General features: G+C 38.1%; 1 protein-coding gene across 1 annotated transcript; it reads right to left on the bottom strand.

Annotated features, from left to right (window-relative positions):
* Window positions 1–438: 438 nt before the first annotated feature.
* Window positions 439–5811, bottom strand: LOC132174092 (protein neprosin-like). Its single transcript, XM_059585798.2, has 10 exons — window positions 5696–5811; window positions 5241–5364; window positions 3407–3542; window positions 2366–2403; window positions 2063–2149; window positions 1750–1932; window positions 1373–1534; window positions 1185–1238; window positions 946–1092; window positions 439–828 (listed from the first exon to the last, which is right to left on the bottom strand). The coding sequence occupies exons 1-10, from the start codon at window positions 5809–5811 to the stop codon at window positions 439–441; spliced, it is 1437 nt and encodes a 478-aa protein (XP_059441781.2).
* Window positions 5812–18522: the final 12711 nt, after the last annotated feature.

Genomic DNA, 18522 nt, shown 5'->3' with positions numbered 1-18522 from the left:
ATCACTCGAGAGTTCACATGACAGTGAATCTTATACATCATAGATCTATACGTATTTACAGACACCAAATCGAGTTTTGCCCCCTTCGGGGGTGTCAGATAAGTCTACGTTCCTCTTCTCTATTCATGCATGTTTGTTATATATTGTGGCGTTTCATGATTTTTTGATGAAACATAAGATATTATCTTATGACTACCTTGTGAAATTTTCAATGAACTTGATGAAAATTTCGTGAACCACCAATTTGACAAGGAAAGATTGAAAAGTTGGAATACGAGTTTTTCATCTTTTTAAATAATTTTTTCTCGACCTGGAAATTTCAATTTAAAAGAATAATATCTCAATAGAGATAACTTCATCTTATTATTATTCAACCCAACCTACATTAATTGATAAGAACATTGCAGAGAAAAAAAATAAAAAATAAAAAAATAATCCTTAAGGACATGGCCCACCAGGACCCCCATAGGTGAAGGCATGCCCGGTTGTATTTGGATCCTGGCCATCATTCCAATCTACAACACCGTAACAATTTGGATCCTGGCCATCAAAGAAATCCTCCTCCATTTTGATATTAACGTCAACAATTTGGTAATCCGCGTTCACAAATTGAACAAATGTAAAAGTACCCGCTTCATCGGCTTTGAAGTCAGGAATATTACCATTCCCCATTGGTACTGGAGTTTGTATATTAGAAGGCGAAAATGTTGCTCCACCATATCGAAGATAAGATGCTCCAGTAGCTAAATGAGTGAATATCTCCTTCGGCCAGTATCCATATTTGTAATCATCATCATCCATCAACCACCAATTTCCGGTTTCTTGATCCTACCAAAACCAGAGACCAAGAAATTAATACTACTTCAATCAATTTTGCACATTAATTTTTAAGCTTGTTACTACTTTGTACAAAAAAAACAAAAAAAAAAATTAATTAAAAATTACCTGAATAATGGTCATTTTAAGACCGTATTGCGGTCCATCAAAGACAGAAATATTAGCAAAATATCCACCAAGGTGATATTCGTTATGTACTTGTACAAAACCTGGACATTCAGTATTGTAACAACCAGTTTTTTGAAACCCATCTGCCTGTTGATATAATGTTCAAATGGATTCAATTAAGGGTATCATTCATAAGATCACACAAAAGGTATTGGAACAAGAAATCGATCTATTCTTACAGTCCAATATGCAGTAAGTCGTGTGCGATTGTCACCATATAATTTAGGATGCACCTATACATATATAAATAACGTACAATATATCATAAGGTGTAAATGAGAAGAAAAAAAATATGTATATATATACACACACACACTATGGTGACTATATATATATATATATATATATGAAATGATTGTTGACTTACTGCCCATCCAACTTCTATGCTGTTTGTTTCAGCTTCAGGTCCATTTCGAACCCATATTTGAGCTTTACTGTATTGGCCCACTTCCACACGTGGATTATTAATTGTGATTACTGCTTTTGCTCCATGGTAAGTCGCATCCTCAGTTGTTTCAATACCTACAGACTAAGTCAAGAAATTAATATTGATGTCATGATCATTTGAATATAATTAATTTATGCATTGGATACATATCATTTATCAAATAATGAAGTTTTATTGAATATGATAGATAAAACCATGACTTAAATTAAAGCATCCTGGCCTCTCCTTTGGAGGATTGTTAACGTACATGCATATCATAAAACTCAAGAGAAGTATACATATATGTAGAAACTTACATATTCGCCAGGAAGTTTTGTTGCAAATGTGTGAAGGCTTCCACCATGAGATTTTGAGAAAGACTTCAAACCAGTTTTAGGTCTTCGTATCGGTACCATTCCTTGTGGGCAACGGAAACCCACAAGTTGGCTTTTTAAGAAAACTTCATTTGTCTTCCTTCTTGTTGAGAAACTTGGGTTCATCTGCATAATTTTGTAAATTATGATCAATTTTGTAGAGGAGACCACCCCCCCCCCCCCCCCCCCAAAAAGATAAAAAAGAAAAAAAGAAAGAAAAAGGAATGTTGAAAGAATATGATTTGTAATTGATTACTTGAATTTTGTGATTCTTAAGCAGATGATGATCAAATGCGGGCTGCTTATAGATATCCACACAATCGAACTCACCAACATCACCTGACTGCACATCAACACAGCAAAGATCTAATAATAGTTTTCTTATTAATCACACACTACAGCATCAATCATACAAGTTAAAGTTTCTATGTTTTGTACTATGGAATTGAATGTTTCTCAACTGTTTTTTCTTCTTTTTTTTTTCCATCTTCTTCTTCACTTTTTGCCATTCGAGCAAAAGGATATTGGCATCATGTGTTTTTCATAGATATTTGAGTACCTGTGGCTCATCGAACATGCTAATTCTTCCTCCATCCACTACACAACAGAAAAAAGTAACACCAAGAATTAGTAACATAAACAAACCCATAAAACTTGTTAAGCCAATTGTCTCACAGATGATCGATATCGATCGAAAGCCGTAGTGAGGTGTATATATATATATATATAAGATAATAAGGAAAGATAATAATTAGAATATGAATCACACTCATTACAGATTTCACTAATGAATTCTTTTCATGTACAATTCAAAGGAGCAAAGAATTAAATACATGTCTCCAAATATGCAATTGGTTTTTATGGAAGGACATAAATTTCTTCCAAACTAGTCTAAAGAAAATATTCTCAAATCCATTTAAAATAATGGCAAGTGTCATGGACTCCATCCATTGAATGACTCCATCTAATGGCATGGAGAAACTCTTATATGGCAAATTTATTTAAATACTTTTGAAATGCCAAATATATATATAGTCATCCTAATTCCTAATCGTTTTTATTCAAAATGAAATCTAGATAGAGTAGAATTTATTTCATATCTCCATATTAACATGCATCTGTTTTATAGAAAAAGAAATAAAAATAAATAAAAAATTATAAATTTTCATGCAAATAGCATGGAATGAATTACAAATGAAATTTTAGCATTTAAGACCTACTTATTATCTAGAGTTAAAAATTTAACATATTTAAAATTTACTCATAATTGTATGGTTAGGCGTGGAGCTTTAAAAATACAAAATTATTTGTTATCGCTATATATATATATATATATATCACCCATAGGATCCTAGGGAAATAAGTGCATGGTGTTACATTCATATTTTCTCCGCACAATAAACTACACACCCATGGGCTTTTAGAATGAGTGGTCCAATGGGTCCAATTAAGCTTTTTCATTTCATGGCAAGCAAACTAGCTATAACCATCCAATTCAGACAATATGGCATGGGCTGGAGGAGTTGCGTGCAAGGCTTTGAGTTAAAGTCTTTGGTCCGAGTGTTTACAAATCTCATGGCTAGTTTTCAAAAAATGTTACCTATTAAAACTGCAATAACTCCTTTTCTCCACACAATAAGACTGCTTAATGCCTCTCCAACTGGAGAAAGTAAAAGTGGGCAAAGCGAATCTCCCTCAAATCCCCCTAGGGCAAGGGAAAAACCCCAATCTAGAAACTACAACAATAAATTGAATTGCTTAATCCGATACTAATATACTACCCAACCGCCACATCCTTGAATTAGGGTATAAATTCAGTATTCGTAGCCAAAAGGCGAAAAAAGTGTTATGATCCCAAGTGTTCCACATGACTTAAGTACAAGCTTAATCATATCTATATAAGCTATTGGGCACCTTCCAGTTCCTTAACAATTATCATGTTAGCTTAGCTTTTTTGACTAGTAAGATAAAAACACTCTTATTTATGAATAGAATGCATGAGACTTTAAGAGTACCACTTTCACCTTGTCTTGTATATAAAGTTTAAACATACATTAGCAACTCAGACTCTTATTTTGTGTGACAGGTGGTGCCTAATGGTGATGGCTCGGCGTGTTTGGGAAGGGGGAGGTCATGGGCTTCGATATCGTCTACCACATAGTTTTCTCAGTGCCATGCCTAGAAAAGCCATAATCAAACATGTCAGCTTAGCTTTTTTGTTCATGATGTGGCACAATCCAATTTAGCAATCCTCATAATGACATAACAATGATTACAATGTTAATCATGTTTAAATTGCTACTGGGATCATATCAGTTTGGTATTGAGGATGAGAGTGATGATATAGAAGATGAACCCCTTTCATGATGCTGGACTTGTAGAACATGCAGCACGAGGCACATTAGAGGATCAATTGGTGCATAGCTTGACTTAAACAGTGGAGGAATCAAAATAGAAGTTTCTGATTTCTTTTTTGGAAATATGCATGCACATGATTATTTAAATTGGGAAGCGAGTTTGGAGACTTATTTTGAGGGAAGCTGTTTGTGAGGCTTAAATTGAAGGGTATTGCACTTCAATGATGGAAAAGAGGGCAAGCCAAAAATCAACACATGGGAGCATATGAAAGTGAAGTTGCGAAAGCAATTTTTGTGGGCTGATTATGCGATGGAATCATATGAAAGATCCACTCGTTAAAACAAAGAGGGATGTCTGTGGAGGAATACACTTCAGAGTTCAACAACCTCTCTATTCAACTTGGTTTAAATGGGACAAACGAGTAGATGAAATCTTGTTACTTGCTGGCTTGAACCAACCCATTAAAGATTAATTGGGAATGGTTTGTTTATTTAATCTAGAAGATCCTCAACAATATGCCTTAATGGTAGAAAAGCAGGTGTTGCGATACAGTGCAAGGAAACCTTTGACTGATAGAGTTGAGAGTGCAACACAAAAGGGTTCAACAATTGTTTAGTGTTCATAATGGCCAGACAGCTCAAAAGATTGGTCAGGATACTACTATAATGAACTGGACAGTGGGTAGAAATACTGCCAATAGTGACAGAAGTGAAAAGAGCAAGAATATATATGGAGCACAAAGCAATTCTGGTCCAGCCTTTTCCAATGTTGATTCTGGATCGCAAGTGCAGTGTTTTGGGAGTGGAGAGAGGGGACACACTTCATATGGTTGTCCACAACGGTTGATGAACCCTATAGGAAGATGAAGAAGTGCTACCAGAACCAACTTAGGATGACTACGATGATGAGGAAGAGGATGTTGATAGAGTGATGACAACACAGAGAGTGGAGGAGGAAGATTGTCTTCCAAACATGAGTTCTTTGTGGTAGGAAGGTGTGTGATGTTCTTGATGGGAGTAGCGAAGAGAACATTAAGCATTGAGGTATCGAAAAGTAAATGGTCCTTTGGACTTCACCATCTCCTTTCCTGCTAGAGATACTCCGGCGTGCTCAACTATCCGGTTGACAAGGGCCCTGTAAGGTAGGGAGGTGACCTGCTTGGCCAGTCGAACTCCCATCATCGTCGAGAGCACGAAGGAGCTATATTAGATGGAGCTATAAGTCAAGAGGGCATACAAGCAGAGAGCCCTATCCTATGTGACAGTGGTGAGGCTCTGAACTGGGAGGACTCAACTGATCATCACAGCGTATACCATCTAGTCATCGTCCTGGAGGGCATTGATCTAGAAGACCCTTTCTCCCTCCAGGTTCATTTGAGGGGGCGCCCATCGACGAAATGCTCAATCATCTGGCAACGACTGGGAGTGCAGTCGAGCAACCATGGGAAGTCAGGGAGTGCACTCAGTTTGGCTTGCCCTTTACCCAGGTCTGGAATGAATCTGCTCTCTAGTCATGCAGGTTCGTGTAGAACTCGCGAACTATCCCAATCGCAACTGGCCGGTGATCCTCCATCATCGGAAACCATCCCTGGGCATCGAGTGCATCCCGCACTCTCAGGGCGTGGTTGCCCACGTCGGGCACATTCATCCCCCTCTCAAAAATGATGTTGCGGCCACAGTAGAGAGAGTTTTATCGACGCTCCGCCTTGGCGACCCTGAAGGGAACACGGTCGTAGATAAACTGGGTGTCGTCCCTATCCATGCCGTAGCTATCCTCGGAACCGTGCGCCGAAGACTCGTCTAACATGCCCTCTTCCTTTGCCCCCTCCATCTCGAAGTCAGAGTCAAAGTGGGGATCGGGTCGGGTAGGAGGAAGACGAAGCTTCCGCATTTGCCTTTGTCCGTGCCATCGTCCTGCATCGGATCAAAAACCATCACTACCAATTCTATGTGCAACCTTAATAATTCATCTAACTATAAAAATGGTAGCCTAATCCTAGAAACTGAAATCCCCCCCCCCCCCCTCAAGTGTCAGGAAAATGCAAGAAGCATCGAAAAACGTGAAGATGTTTGAATCTTAATGAAAGCTTAGCGAAGTTGTGAAGAGGTCAGTTTGTGGTTTAAAATTCGGTTCAATTGCTTCATAATAGAGTTTTGAGGATAACATGTAGGCTTCAAATGTCAGGTCTGGCTTCAATTTCAAGATCGTTCAAAGGGGTTAACGAGAACACCCATCGAGAGGAAAGGAAGAAAATATCGGGTTATCAGGGGTATTTTGGTCACCTTTTATCCGATCAGAGGTGCCGAACCCAATTGGGTGAGGGTGACGGCTTAAGGAATTTGGTGCCGTCGTAAGGCGGTCCAATTCAATGGCGACCCTACCATGCGAGGGTACCGAGGTAATAAGAATTTGAGGCTTAAGGGTTTTTTTGTAATTTTGCATTTAAAGGTTAGCACCAAAATAAATGGTGCTGCCTTTTGCGTAGTCCAATACAACGGTTACTTCAAGATGTGAGGATACCAGGGTGAGTGGGTAATCAGAGAAATTAGGGTTTCGGTCTTAAAGATATTCTGGTAATTTTTTGAATTCAGAAAAAATACCGAAATTCGTTTGGGTTGAGGTTGACAGCTCAAGATGTTTGGTATTGTTCCAAGGGCAAGCACTCACAGTGGCGACCTCAAGGTGCGGGGTTACCATGGTATGAGAGTTAGGGCTATGGGCATTTTGGTCATTTTAGGGTTTGGATAATATGTCAAAATTCAACTAGCTAGGTTCATAGGTTAGGCTTTCAATTAGGGATGTTAAGGTGCAATTCAATAATCAAATTGACCCCTTAATAGAAATTAGGGCAGAAATCCTAATTCAAGGCTTGGGGGTATTTTGGTCATTTTTGGATTTGGGCAAAAATCCAAAATTAGATTTGTCAAAAATATAGATTGGGCCTTTGATTAAGGGTTTTGGACCTCAATTGGTCATGTGCCCAAGTGGGACTACCCAAACCAAGAATTTCGGATTTTAGGGAAAAATTCCAAATTCAAAAGCTAGGGTTTTGGGTATGCCAAAATTGGCTAAAGGGGTTAGTGGGTTTTGAAGATTTAGGGCAATCCTAACACAACAAGTAAACATCTAGATGCTCAATCCTAACCCAAAATCAAAGGAAAGATGAAAATCCCAAATCAAACTCTCAAACCCTAAAAATGGAAATTTCAAATTAAAAACGGTTGAAGTCGCATACCTTTGTTAAAATGATGAAATGAAACTTTGAATCTTGGGGAGATACGGCCAAAAATAACCTTGGAAGCGTTTGGTTTGAGAGAAAACAAGAGAAAATGGAAATGAATAAGGTTTAAAGAGCACTCGGCCGTTTTTAAAGAGGAGATGCGTGGGACTCTAGGTGAGCACTTAAGTGCAAGCGTTCTTCGCCTTCACACGGGCGCTCGGCCCGAGGCCAAATTTCTTTTTTTTTTTTTTGAAACAAGTAATTCAGAGGCAAGGTATTTTCTCAAAGTAATTGGGGGCATCAAAACAAGGCTAGCTGTGATTCAAATTGACATGAAAATCGATTTTGTGAAATTCGAGGTACGAATGAAATTCATTTTCTTTTCGAAATTCATTTTGGAAACACATGAGCATCTAATACAAAATGTACTGCTAAGTACAATGCGTAACCTAGCTAACTCCCTTGCAACATGTTTACTTAAAAGCTACCCAACCTGTCTGCTACATAGAATCAAGTCTATATAGTAAGCCCATAGCTATTATACCGTAGGTACCGGTATACCATGTTATACAATGCATCTTATCAACGAGTTATTAAAGCAGTTACTAAGTTGTACAAAATGTAGGCATGCTTATATCATACGCGTGCTCAGTTAGCTGACATATCACACGTTTTTAAGGAAAGTATTTGTAAGTATTTACTTACCTCGTGTGCTTGCTCAAGTCCTCCGAAATCACGAATCCCTACTATAACAAAACACGACTCATCATTATAAGCAGTACTATAGAATTCTACGAGGTTCCATCTAACAAAAAGAGCTACCAAAACCTTCATACCACATGTTTGGGACTAAGGGGCGTGTGCCTTGCTCTCTGGGTGAGCGCTCGCTCCCTAGGGCAAGCGTCCGGCCAGAAGCTCCCAAAATGTGTTTTAGGCTTCTATCTAAAGCTATGGGTTGGTACTTCTCTTTCTAGGTCTTAAATAGACACATCTAAGCACAAAACATACTATCATGCAACTTTAAAGGAAACAAGGGTGGGTTGAAATAGTTTTTGGTAAGAAAATGGGTACAAGTGTTGGCCAAGGTATACTTTTAAAATGTGTAACACCAGGAAAGTAATTGTAGTGACCCAAATAATTAATTAAGCTTAGGTAGCTTAGTTAGGGGGATAATTTGGGCTTTTGGTCACTAAGGACACTAGAAGGGTAATTTGGACTTTTGGACCGGACGTACGCTTCTGTTTGTAGTGCGGATGTACGTGGGGGACCACCATACTTACGCTCTGCAAATATTAAACAGACGTACGCGTGCCAAAATATTCATATTTTAGCCCTTAACTTATATTTGTTAATTCCACAGTTTTGATTAATTTATGCCATTTTAGTTCTTTTATGTGCTTTCTTTGTTTTTGTAGGCTTTTGGAAGAAAATGAAGCAATTTCAGAAGTTTTAGGCTTAAAGAGCTATTTTGGAAAAAGCTGGAGGCTCAGGTAGTGCGATCAATCGCAGTGGAGCTGCGATCGAGCGCACTACAGGCGCGGATCAAGACGAGTGCAAGGCGTGTGCTCGTGCGCACAAGAAAGCAGCCTTGATCGCACCTGCAATCGAGCGCCCAGCACATATGATCGAACGCAGCCCTACGATCAATCGCACATGGGCTGCGACCGAGCGCACCCGTGCGTGTGGAGCAAGTCAGCCGCCAGCCTTTTTATGGAAAGTGTTGATTTTAGGGTTTTGAAGTTTGTGCGAACTAAGGCTCAAACCCTACGTTTTTTAGGGTTTCTAGAGTATTCCTAAGTCCTATCAATAGACCCTTAAACCTTTAGAATAGACACACAATTTCCAAGGAGAAGAATTAGAGCTCTTCAAGTTCAAGTTTCGGGTTTATTCTTTTGCTTCCTATTTTATTTTATGAAGATGTTTAACATCAAACTCATGTGGAACTAATTTACTTAGTAGGGCTAGATTGAAGCCCTAATTATGTTTAATATTTCAATATTGGCGCTTTTGTGATGATCATGTTGTGATATTTAATTTAATTAAATCCTATTTTCATGAATTCCTCATATGTGTTTGCCTGATCAACATATACATGTGGTATGAACTAGTTAATTAAATCAATTTGGATGACCGAGTCCTAGGTTTAATAAAAGTAACAAAAGAAATCCACACCGGGTTTTTGGGTTAATCAACATGAAAAACCGGGAGTATACACCCATGCCCTAGGTTCCATGTGTTTGTCAATTTCTATAGATTAATGCTTTCTTAAAGAACAACTTAGTATACACCCATGTTAAATCCTTTAAGAAAGAAAAGAGTTAGAGTATATACTCATGCCTAACTCGTTACTTAAGTAAATCTATAGCTTAAGGAGTATACACACATGCCCTTAGGTTGACAAACATTAGATATGCATAACATGATCAAGCATTGACATATTGTTATATTATATAAGCATGATTAGTAGTGGATATCAAAGCCCTGCCTTTTTATTATTATCAACTCAAAATCAATCTTTGTTTTGTTCTACTTACGGAATTTATTTTAAGCAAAATTTAGCAATCCTCATGAAAATGGTCTCGTACTTGCACCATATACTAAAATATTGATCTTGTGCACTTACGAGTAAAACGTACACTTATTTGCCTATTAATTTAGGTAGATATTTGCACAACATAACGCTCTTAAGCGTAGCTCATTTTTATGTCGTTATGCTGCTTAAACATTGTCTTAATTGTTGTTTTAGTTGTTAGTTAAGCTTTACCTAGATTATGCTTTAAATCTTGTTTAGAATAGCGTTGTTTTGACTTAGCATGATTTCGTTTGCTTGAAGAAGTTGTTTTGAGTTAAGAGACCTTAGGAAGCTCTTTGATAGCCTTAGAATTTTGTTATGGAGAATAGGAGGACGAGCGGACAAAATGAGGTTCTCCCTGAAAACCTCGAAGCGGATGTACGATCTCGCGACCGGACGTACTGCCCGAAGTATCACAGAGGACGTACGGTCCCGAGCCCGGACATACGGTCTGAAGTATCACAAAGGACGTATAGTACCAGGCCCGAACATACGATCTGGAGTGTGACATGGGACTTTATTTTAACTAGCCATCTGATAGCTCCTAATTTCTTGTTTTAGAGTTGTTTGATAGAAATAGGACTAATATAAGGTTTTCCACAGATTTGGGAAACCCGGATGATTTGGAATACCCGGAGACGTTATACGACCTAGGTGAGTTTTAACTCACATAATGCTCATTGTTATTTTCCATGCACTGCACTAGTATTTTGAGTACCAAAGACATGCATATTTGCAATTCTCACGATTTATACCTGCTACACATGAATTCTAGCATTTTTGAGAAAAATGTTGTGCTAAATATGTTAAGAAAGTGAGACTTATAAAAACATGCATGTAAAATATAGACAAGATAATTTGCATCGTATGACATGGTACACCGATACGTGTGGTATAATGGCCATGGGCTTACTATACATGTTAGCTTTATGGTCAAATATATGAGTGTTATGTGGGCTTTGGATTCAATGGTTTTTTGACCTAGTGTAGCCATTCTCAAATGATTAGGTTACTACAGGACGGACATCATTAGCAGTGTGGGCCATCCGAGGTCAGACTCGGTCATGCCACTAGCGTTATGTACGGTAGTGTACAATGGCTGAGTCACTGGTATTGTATTACATGTCCCTCGGGACAGCACCAACCCTGCTAAGAAGAGGTAATATCTCGGGGACCATACTGTTGAACTATGACTGTCACTCTATATCATATGCATGTATCATATATCTATATCACATTCTTTATAAAAAACTGCCATATGAAACTATCTCTTTCCTTATGAAAATGGAGCTCATTACTAAACTGGCATGAACATTATTTGCGTTAAACTTACCCCCTTTTATTTATGTTTTCCCTATCATTACAAATATATGTGCGGTTTAGCTATCCTAGATGTGGATGCTGTCAGAGTCAACTTGGGTGCTAGCACATGACCTGATTCGGGTCATTTTTTAGGACATGGACCCGGTTTGGTTGAAGTCTATGTGGAAGGATTGGGGAACTGCTCGTGATGATATGATTGAGATTTTAATCTCGCTAGCCCTACTTAAGCTTAGATCTAGGATTTGATCTTTTGATCTTTTGTTGGAACAATGTCATGGTATTATGTTATGGATTGTAATCCTATTTGATGACGGTCTAATGACCAGTACCTTTGATGGTTATCTTTATATTATGAGGTTTTTATATTTACTCTAATGCATGTTGTGTGTATGTTAAATTTACTGCTCTCTATTTTCTAGAGTTTTAGTAAAGTTTTCCACTGAGATTTTCTCGTTTCAACGAGAAAGGTTGAAATTCCGAAGTCTTGTCCCATGAGGGATAGGGCTGGAGACGAACCATGACGTCAATTATTAGTTAATTGATTTGCCCATCGGGGTCATTACAGCAATAATAACAAACATGAAGAATATGAAATATGCTAGAAGTTACCTTAAGGATGGTGAGACCTCACCAAGGCTTCTTCCTTCTCTCTCAAAGATCACTCCTCACTCTAGGGTTAAGATTTATGATGTTAAGGAAGGTTGAGGGTCAAAGACATGGCTTATATAGGAGCTTGGGGCGAGCCTTGGTTTGAAAAAGTGGAGAATATGTTAAAATTGCTTTTCAGAGGTAGCAGCGACCGTTTGTGTACTATTGAGTGAGCGCTCAGGTACTATTTACACAATAGGTAAAAATGTTTAGGCGTACATTTGGGCTTTGCCCAAAGGGTTGAAGATTGTTAAGCGAGCGCTCGTGTGGTCCCTAGGCAAGTGCTCGCACCTAGGCCAAGAGCGAGTGCTTGCGTGGCCCCCTAGCAAGTGCTCAACCAGTGAGATGGTTTTGGGGTTTTTGCTTCTAAAAGTCTCAAGGGGTTTAGGGTATTTGAAAAAGGTTTAGGTCTCTTGGTTTAAGGCTTTGTTTTAAGGAAACATTAATTGGTTAAGTAAGAAATCTTTAACCTTTTAAAATAGGTGTTTTGTCGGGTATTACAATTATAATATAAAAAATTAGCATGATTATTTAATATTGTTAGTGTGATATCTATAATATTTCAATACAAATCAAACGTATATAAGTTTGTACATTCAAAAAAAAATATAGAGAAAAATAAAAAAATAAAAAAATTTAATGAAAATTTGTTCCCATAGCTATACATAGTTTAGGACCTGTTTGGAATTGCGTTTAAGGGCTTCGGTGCGTTTAACACCTTAAAAGCTTGTTTGAAAAAAAAAAAAAAAACGTTTTTCTACTTAAAAGTTCAATTTCTTAAACGCAATCTCAAAGCCGTGAAACCCTAAGCCCTACTTGGGTGAAACCCTGGCAGTTTTCTAAAGTATGTTTGCAAATTAATCATGTCCTCAAACGATGCAAATTGAATATTGAATGGGGAAAGCAACCTTGAGACAATGAATAAAGCATTCCAATCTATATACACCTTTTTGACATTCAAAGGGTGATACGGACCAAGTTTTTTTTTTAAGGAATTTTCTTCAATTCAGTCTATTAATTTGTTATATGTACAAAATTCATGTGACACATGTATTTTTAGTTTTCATGCAAATACACTGCCTCAAAATAAGTATGACTCGTCTTGGGAATAATATCACTCAACCGGCCCATCAGCTACCTTGGCGGCTCTCTTCCCCGCCATCTCCATCCGCAGTGCTCCCTGCTTGGGTTGGAACGGGTTGGGCGCTGGATCGGCTTGCCTTCGCCTGATCCTCCGTCCTCCGCCTGGCTTCCCCCGACGCCTACCCACCTCCTTGCTTTCCGGTTCCGCCGTGCCCATCCCACATTTTGCACGGGTTCCGTCGATTCGGCTGGGTTTGTTTTCGTTTTTCCCTGATTGTGCTTCTTTGCTTTTGTTCTTTGCTTTTGCTTCTTTGCTTCCTGGTTTCTGTCTTGGGTGTTTTCATGTTATGTTGTGCTTGTGTTCTCTCTCGGTGGGTACTGCTTTTGGGGGTTTTCACTCAAACTCTCCCCCTCCCTATTTGTTTGTGTGTGCCGCCGATCTCCTCCGCGCGCGCTTCGCCGCTCACCGCTTGCTGTCGGGTCTTTTCACGCGCCCCTCCTGCGTCAAGCTTTTTGTGCCACCTTTCGTGGCGGTTTCCAGCCAGCTCATGATCGGCCTCCTTCCAGCTGCAATGACCCACTTTGTGTGTTTTTCATTTTTATTTCCCTGTATTCTTGTTTTTCTGTTTTGTATTTCCTTTGAGTTCCCCTGTAGTTTGTTTTCTTTGAGTTCCCAAGCAGGGAGCGCTGCAGATGGAGATGGCGGGGAAGAGAGCAGCCAAGGGAACGGCAATACCAAAGGCAAAAACAGAGGAAAAGCAGAGGTGTAACGACCGAAGGAAAAGCGCTAGCCACATCTGCGCTATTACCCCAAAAGGACTAGTCAATTTGGAGTTTTCCTAAAATTCATTATAAAGCACAGTTTCACCTAATAACTAGGCAATGTGGGACTTAGCACCCATTACTATCTTTATAAACTACCCACTCTATGTGGGCTTCTTCTCATCTTCCCAATATGGGACCAGAGTGTTACAAACTCCCCCTCTTAAATTCCTAACGTCCTCGTCAGGTCCACATCATGCAGTGCTCTAATACCACATGGCCTGATGTTACTAGGTGGCTCTGATACCACTTTGTAACGACCTAGGAAAAAGCGCTAGCCACATCTGCGCTATTACCCCAAAAAGACTAGTCAATTTAGAGTTTTCCTAGAATTCATTATAAAGCTCAGTTTCACCTAATAACTAGGCAATGTGGGACTTAGCACCCATGATTATCTTTATAAACTATCTACTTTATGTGGGCTTCTTCTCATCTTCCCAATATGGGACCGGGGTGTTACAAGAAGGGAAAAGGAGAGGTGGGGAGGGGGAAGAGAGGGGCACTAGGACCAGGGGCATCAAGTAAAATACTAGCACTCGGAGCAGAGAGGAGGGTGGAGGAGGGATGCAGGCAACGGCCATCCCTCCTCCCCTGTAGCTACGGCACTCTGGAGGGGGGCTTAGGGTTTCACGGCTTTGATTAGAAAAACATGACATTGTGAATATTACCTTGAGATTCTGATGGGCCGGTTGAGTGATATTATTCCCAAGACGAGTCATACTTATTTTGAGGCAGTGTATTTGCATGAAAACTAAAAATACATGTGTCACATGAATTTTGTACATATAACAAATTAATAGACTGAATTGAAAATAAAAAAAAATAAAAATAAAAAAATAAAATAAAAAATAAAATAAAAACTTGGTCCGTATCGCCCTTTGAATGTCAAAAAGGTGTATATAGATTGGAATGCTTTATTCATTGTCTCAAGGTTGCTTTCCCCATTCAATATTCAATTTGCATCGTTTGAGGACATGATTAATTTGCAAACATACTTTAGAAAACTTCATTCAGAATCTCCCACATTGAATATATATATAGTCATCAAATTTGGCACGAGGGGAAGTTTTTCTTGACAATTTTGTATCATTTAGAAAAATGGTCTCATTAGTGAAAATTGAAAGAAATAATAGCTGGGGAGTCCATTAAAATATTCCAAGCGGGAAGAATTGGAGTCATCGTGGACCTCTAGGTGGTGGAATTTTAGATAGAAAAAACCATCGTTTTCCTAATTAAAATAGCCTGATGCATCATTGCTGCTGTCATTGATGAGTCTTGCCCAAAAAGCTATGGAGATTATTATTCATGAAGGATTTCTATCCGTCCGTTCAAGGTAACAGACGTGGATGATTTCATGTCATGGGCAGGTGATGATCAAGTGACACGATTCCTCAAATGGAAGACTTTCACCTCCAAGGAAGAGGCTTTGACTTTCATCAAGGATATCTGCATACCCCATCCTTGGCGTCGATCGATATGCGTCGATGACCACTGTTCAATCGGCTTCATCTCCGTCTTCCCGGGGTTGGGCAATGACCGATGCAGGGCTGATATGGGGTATGCATTAGCCACAAAGCGCTGGGGCCAGGGGATAACCACCAAGGCAGTGAAGATTGCCCTCTCACAAGTGTTCAAGGACTTGCCTGATTTGGTAAGGTTGCAAGCTTTTGTTGATGTAGAGAATAAGGCCTCCCAGAGGGTATTAGAGAAAACTGGTTTCCAAAAGGAGGGGCTACCAAGGAAATATTGCCATATTAAGGGAAAAATCACAGATTTACTTGCCTATAGTTTTTTATCAACCGACTCCACCTCTATAGAGTAAACACTTTATATTACCCTGTAATTTAATTTATGCTAGTAAAAGATTTGGACCGTCATGCATGTAGCACTCTGTTCCCAAAGGTCTATATATATAGAATTAGCTTTGGGTATGATGAATGTGGTGCAATGTAAAATATTTCTTATAAATGTATTTGTATTTTCTGATGTTTTTGAATTTTGGGTTTGTGTGATTTTTTCTTACCGTTGATGTATCATAAACATGAAGTGGGTTGAAGAGAAAAAAAAACATGGAGTGAGTTAAGAACACCTTAACAAAGGATAAGAGACAATATGTAATGTAGAAATTAAGAAAAATAGACTTACGAAATACTTGGTGAAATCTGGTCTAAGACCGTTTAAGGGGGGGGGGGGGGGGGGGGGGGGGGGGAGATACTATTTGAATGATATATGCAGGAAGCCACTTAGGATAAAGAAAAAACCCGACAGTTCGAACACTAGAGAGACCATTCAGACAGTATGTGCGTGAGGGGGGGGGGGGGGGGGGGGGGGGGGGGGTGGAAAATGATATATGCAGGAAGCCACTTAGGATAAAGAAAAAACCTGACCGAACACTAGAGAGACCATTCGAACGGTATGTGCGGGAAGCTACATAGGATAAATTGAAAAACCCTACCATTCCAATGACTCGAGAACCGTTCTAACAATGATAATTTCCATGATAGACCCTAACGCCTTTCACTCGCCCAAAGCCATCAAAGAGAGAGAGAGAGAGAGGGGAGGCTCTTGGAGGTTTTAGCTTCAAATCTTCAAAGAGGTAAACTCCTACCCTTTACTTTAGTCTATTTCTTTTATAAAGCATGCTTTAGTTGCGATTTTATGGTAGTGTTTATTGCAGTGTTTATTGTGTGTGTGTGTGTGTGTTGAAGTTGTGGTGTGGTGAGAAAAAAAAAATCATGGTTTTTCAAGACCTTGGCTTTTGGTAGATGGTGTCATATCTTGGACAAATGAGGCCAAGACCGAATTTTAGACAGGAAATTATTAAATAATGTGAAACTTATTATGAAAAAAATATGTGCCATGTGCATACTAGATTATACAGACTTGACAAGAGATATTGTGACCGACACAACCACCTTGAGGCTATAATTCAATCCAAATTCCACTTCTTTAATCCGGATTAAGGTTTAGTGGTTACACTCTAAGTTAATTAATTTTGAAAGCATTATATATGCAGAGTTAAATGATCGGTTTGATGTGTCATGCCGTTAATTAATTGGACAGTAGGTTAACGAAGGGACTTATTAAATATCAGAGAATAATCTAAGGATCTAATTGTTGAAATTGAAAACTTAAGAACAAAATTATAATTAAGGAAAATTTAAAAATGAGTCATTATGGTTTAACTGAGTTGCAAATAGCTCCCTAAGGTTTTAAAAGTGATTAAAAACTCCTTAAGGTAAGCAAAAAAAAAAAAAACAAACAAATTGGTCATTGGATTTATCTTTCGTTTGAAAATTTGACGGAATATGTTATGCTAGCACCAATAATATTGAAACATGTGTCCTTTAGAATAAAAAATATAAAATCTTATAAAAAAAAATAGAGAATATGAATAGAAAAAATAAAAGAGTGGTCCGGCCACCACATTTGACTATAAATGAGCTTGATGCTGTTGGAAGGTAGGAGAGGACCACGTTCAAGTTCACCCACCTAGTCACCGAGTTCGAATTAGAGGCTTGCACTAGAATCTCGTTGTTGGCGGGTTGATAATTTGGGTGTTGGTGCTAGTGATGACCTTGATAATGGCACCATCGGTCCCGTAGAACTAGACTTTTCCTTTGGTTGTGGACTGAGGAGGCCAAAGGAGTCGTTTGACCACCTCAAATTGGCAATTGGAGGTTTGAACTATTCCCACGGCCAAGAGGATAGTTCGAGTACCCAATGTCAACTCAAATTTTATTTTATTTTTCATTGTTGTTACAATTTTAGCAATTCATTTTAAGTGAAAAATAAAAAATAAAAAAAGTATTGCACCGATGCTATCCCACCTATCCAAATTCCAAATCCTAATTTCCGATCGATGCATCCCTCTTTAAACATCCTGCCCCCAAAAAAGGTGAAAATTGTAAGATAACAACTACACATTTTCTTTTTTACATTGTCGGGTGTACACTTTTACTCACACTATATATTTTTTAATGTCACAGTAAAAATTACTATTGAATTTTAAATAAATTACTATTAAATTTTTAAATCTAATAATAATTTTATTATTATGTTAGAAAGTATAAAAATAAAAATGTGAATAGCATTTTTCGAATAAATTGTAAATGAGCATAAATGGCTAAAAACCTTTAGGCCTATTTGAATATGCGTTTAAGAAGCTTAAAGGGTAAAGTCTACTTAATCCTCTCAAACTACAACTCCAATGATAATTTACCCTCTAAACTATCAATTGCGACAATTTACCTCTCAAACTACTAAAACAATGACAATGTACCCTAAATTTTAACAAAATGACAAAATTACCCTTACTAAAATAAAAATAAAAATACTAAAATTTATTTTTTTCAAAATTTTAAGGGTATTTTTGTCTTATTAAAAATTCTATACGAGTAATTTCATCATTTTGTTAGCATCGGGGGTACATTGTCATTGATTTAGTAGTTTGATGGGTAAATTGTCGTAATTGATAATTTGGGGGTAGATTATCAATGAGGCGGTAGTTTGAAGGGGTTTACCCAAACTTAAAAATGCATTTAATACTCAAAAAGTCCATTTAAAAAAAAAAAAAAAAGTACTTGTTTAATAAAAAAAAAAATTTTAAGCCCTTAAAGATCCAAAAAGCTTAAAGATAATTAAAACCCACTTTTGATAAAAGCTTAAAATTAAAACTTTTGACAAAAAC

The sequence above is a fragment of the Corylus avellana genome, chromosome 3 (genome assembly GCF_965113065.1).
Source record: "Corylus avellana chromosome 3, dhCorAvel1.hap1.2, whole genome shotgun sequence".
In the NCBI taxonomy this organism is placed as follows: domain Eukaryota; kingdom Viridiplantae; phylum Streptophyta; class Magnoliopsida; order Fagales; family Betulaceae; genus Corylus; species Corylus avellana.
The sequence above is the reverse complement of the archived record's forward strand: the minus strand, read 5'-3'. Positions and strand labels throughout refer to the sequence as shown.

What these genes read in the sequence shown, in the direction of transcription:
- LOC132174092 (XM_059585798.2), bottom strand. Translation starts at nt 5,811, where the DNA reads ATGAATGTGCCCGACGTGGGCAACCACGCCCTGAGAGTGCGGGATGCA. An exon ending in GCATGTTCGATGAGCCACAG is followed by an intron (nt 2,150 to 2,365) that starts GTACTCAAATAT and finishes GTTGATGTGCAG; the next exon opens with TCAGGTGATGTTGGTGAGTT. An exon ending in TTAAGAATCACAAAATTCAA is followed by an intron (nt 1,933 to 2,062) that starts GTAATCAATTAC and finishes AAAATTATGCAG; the next exon opens with ATGAACCCAAGTTTCTCAAC.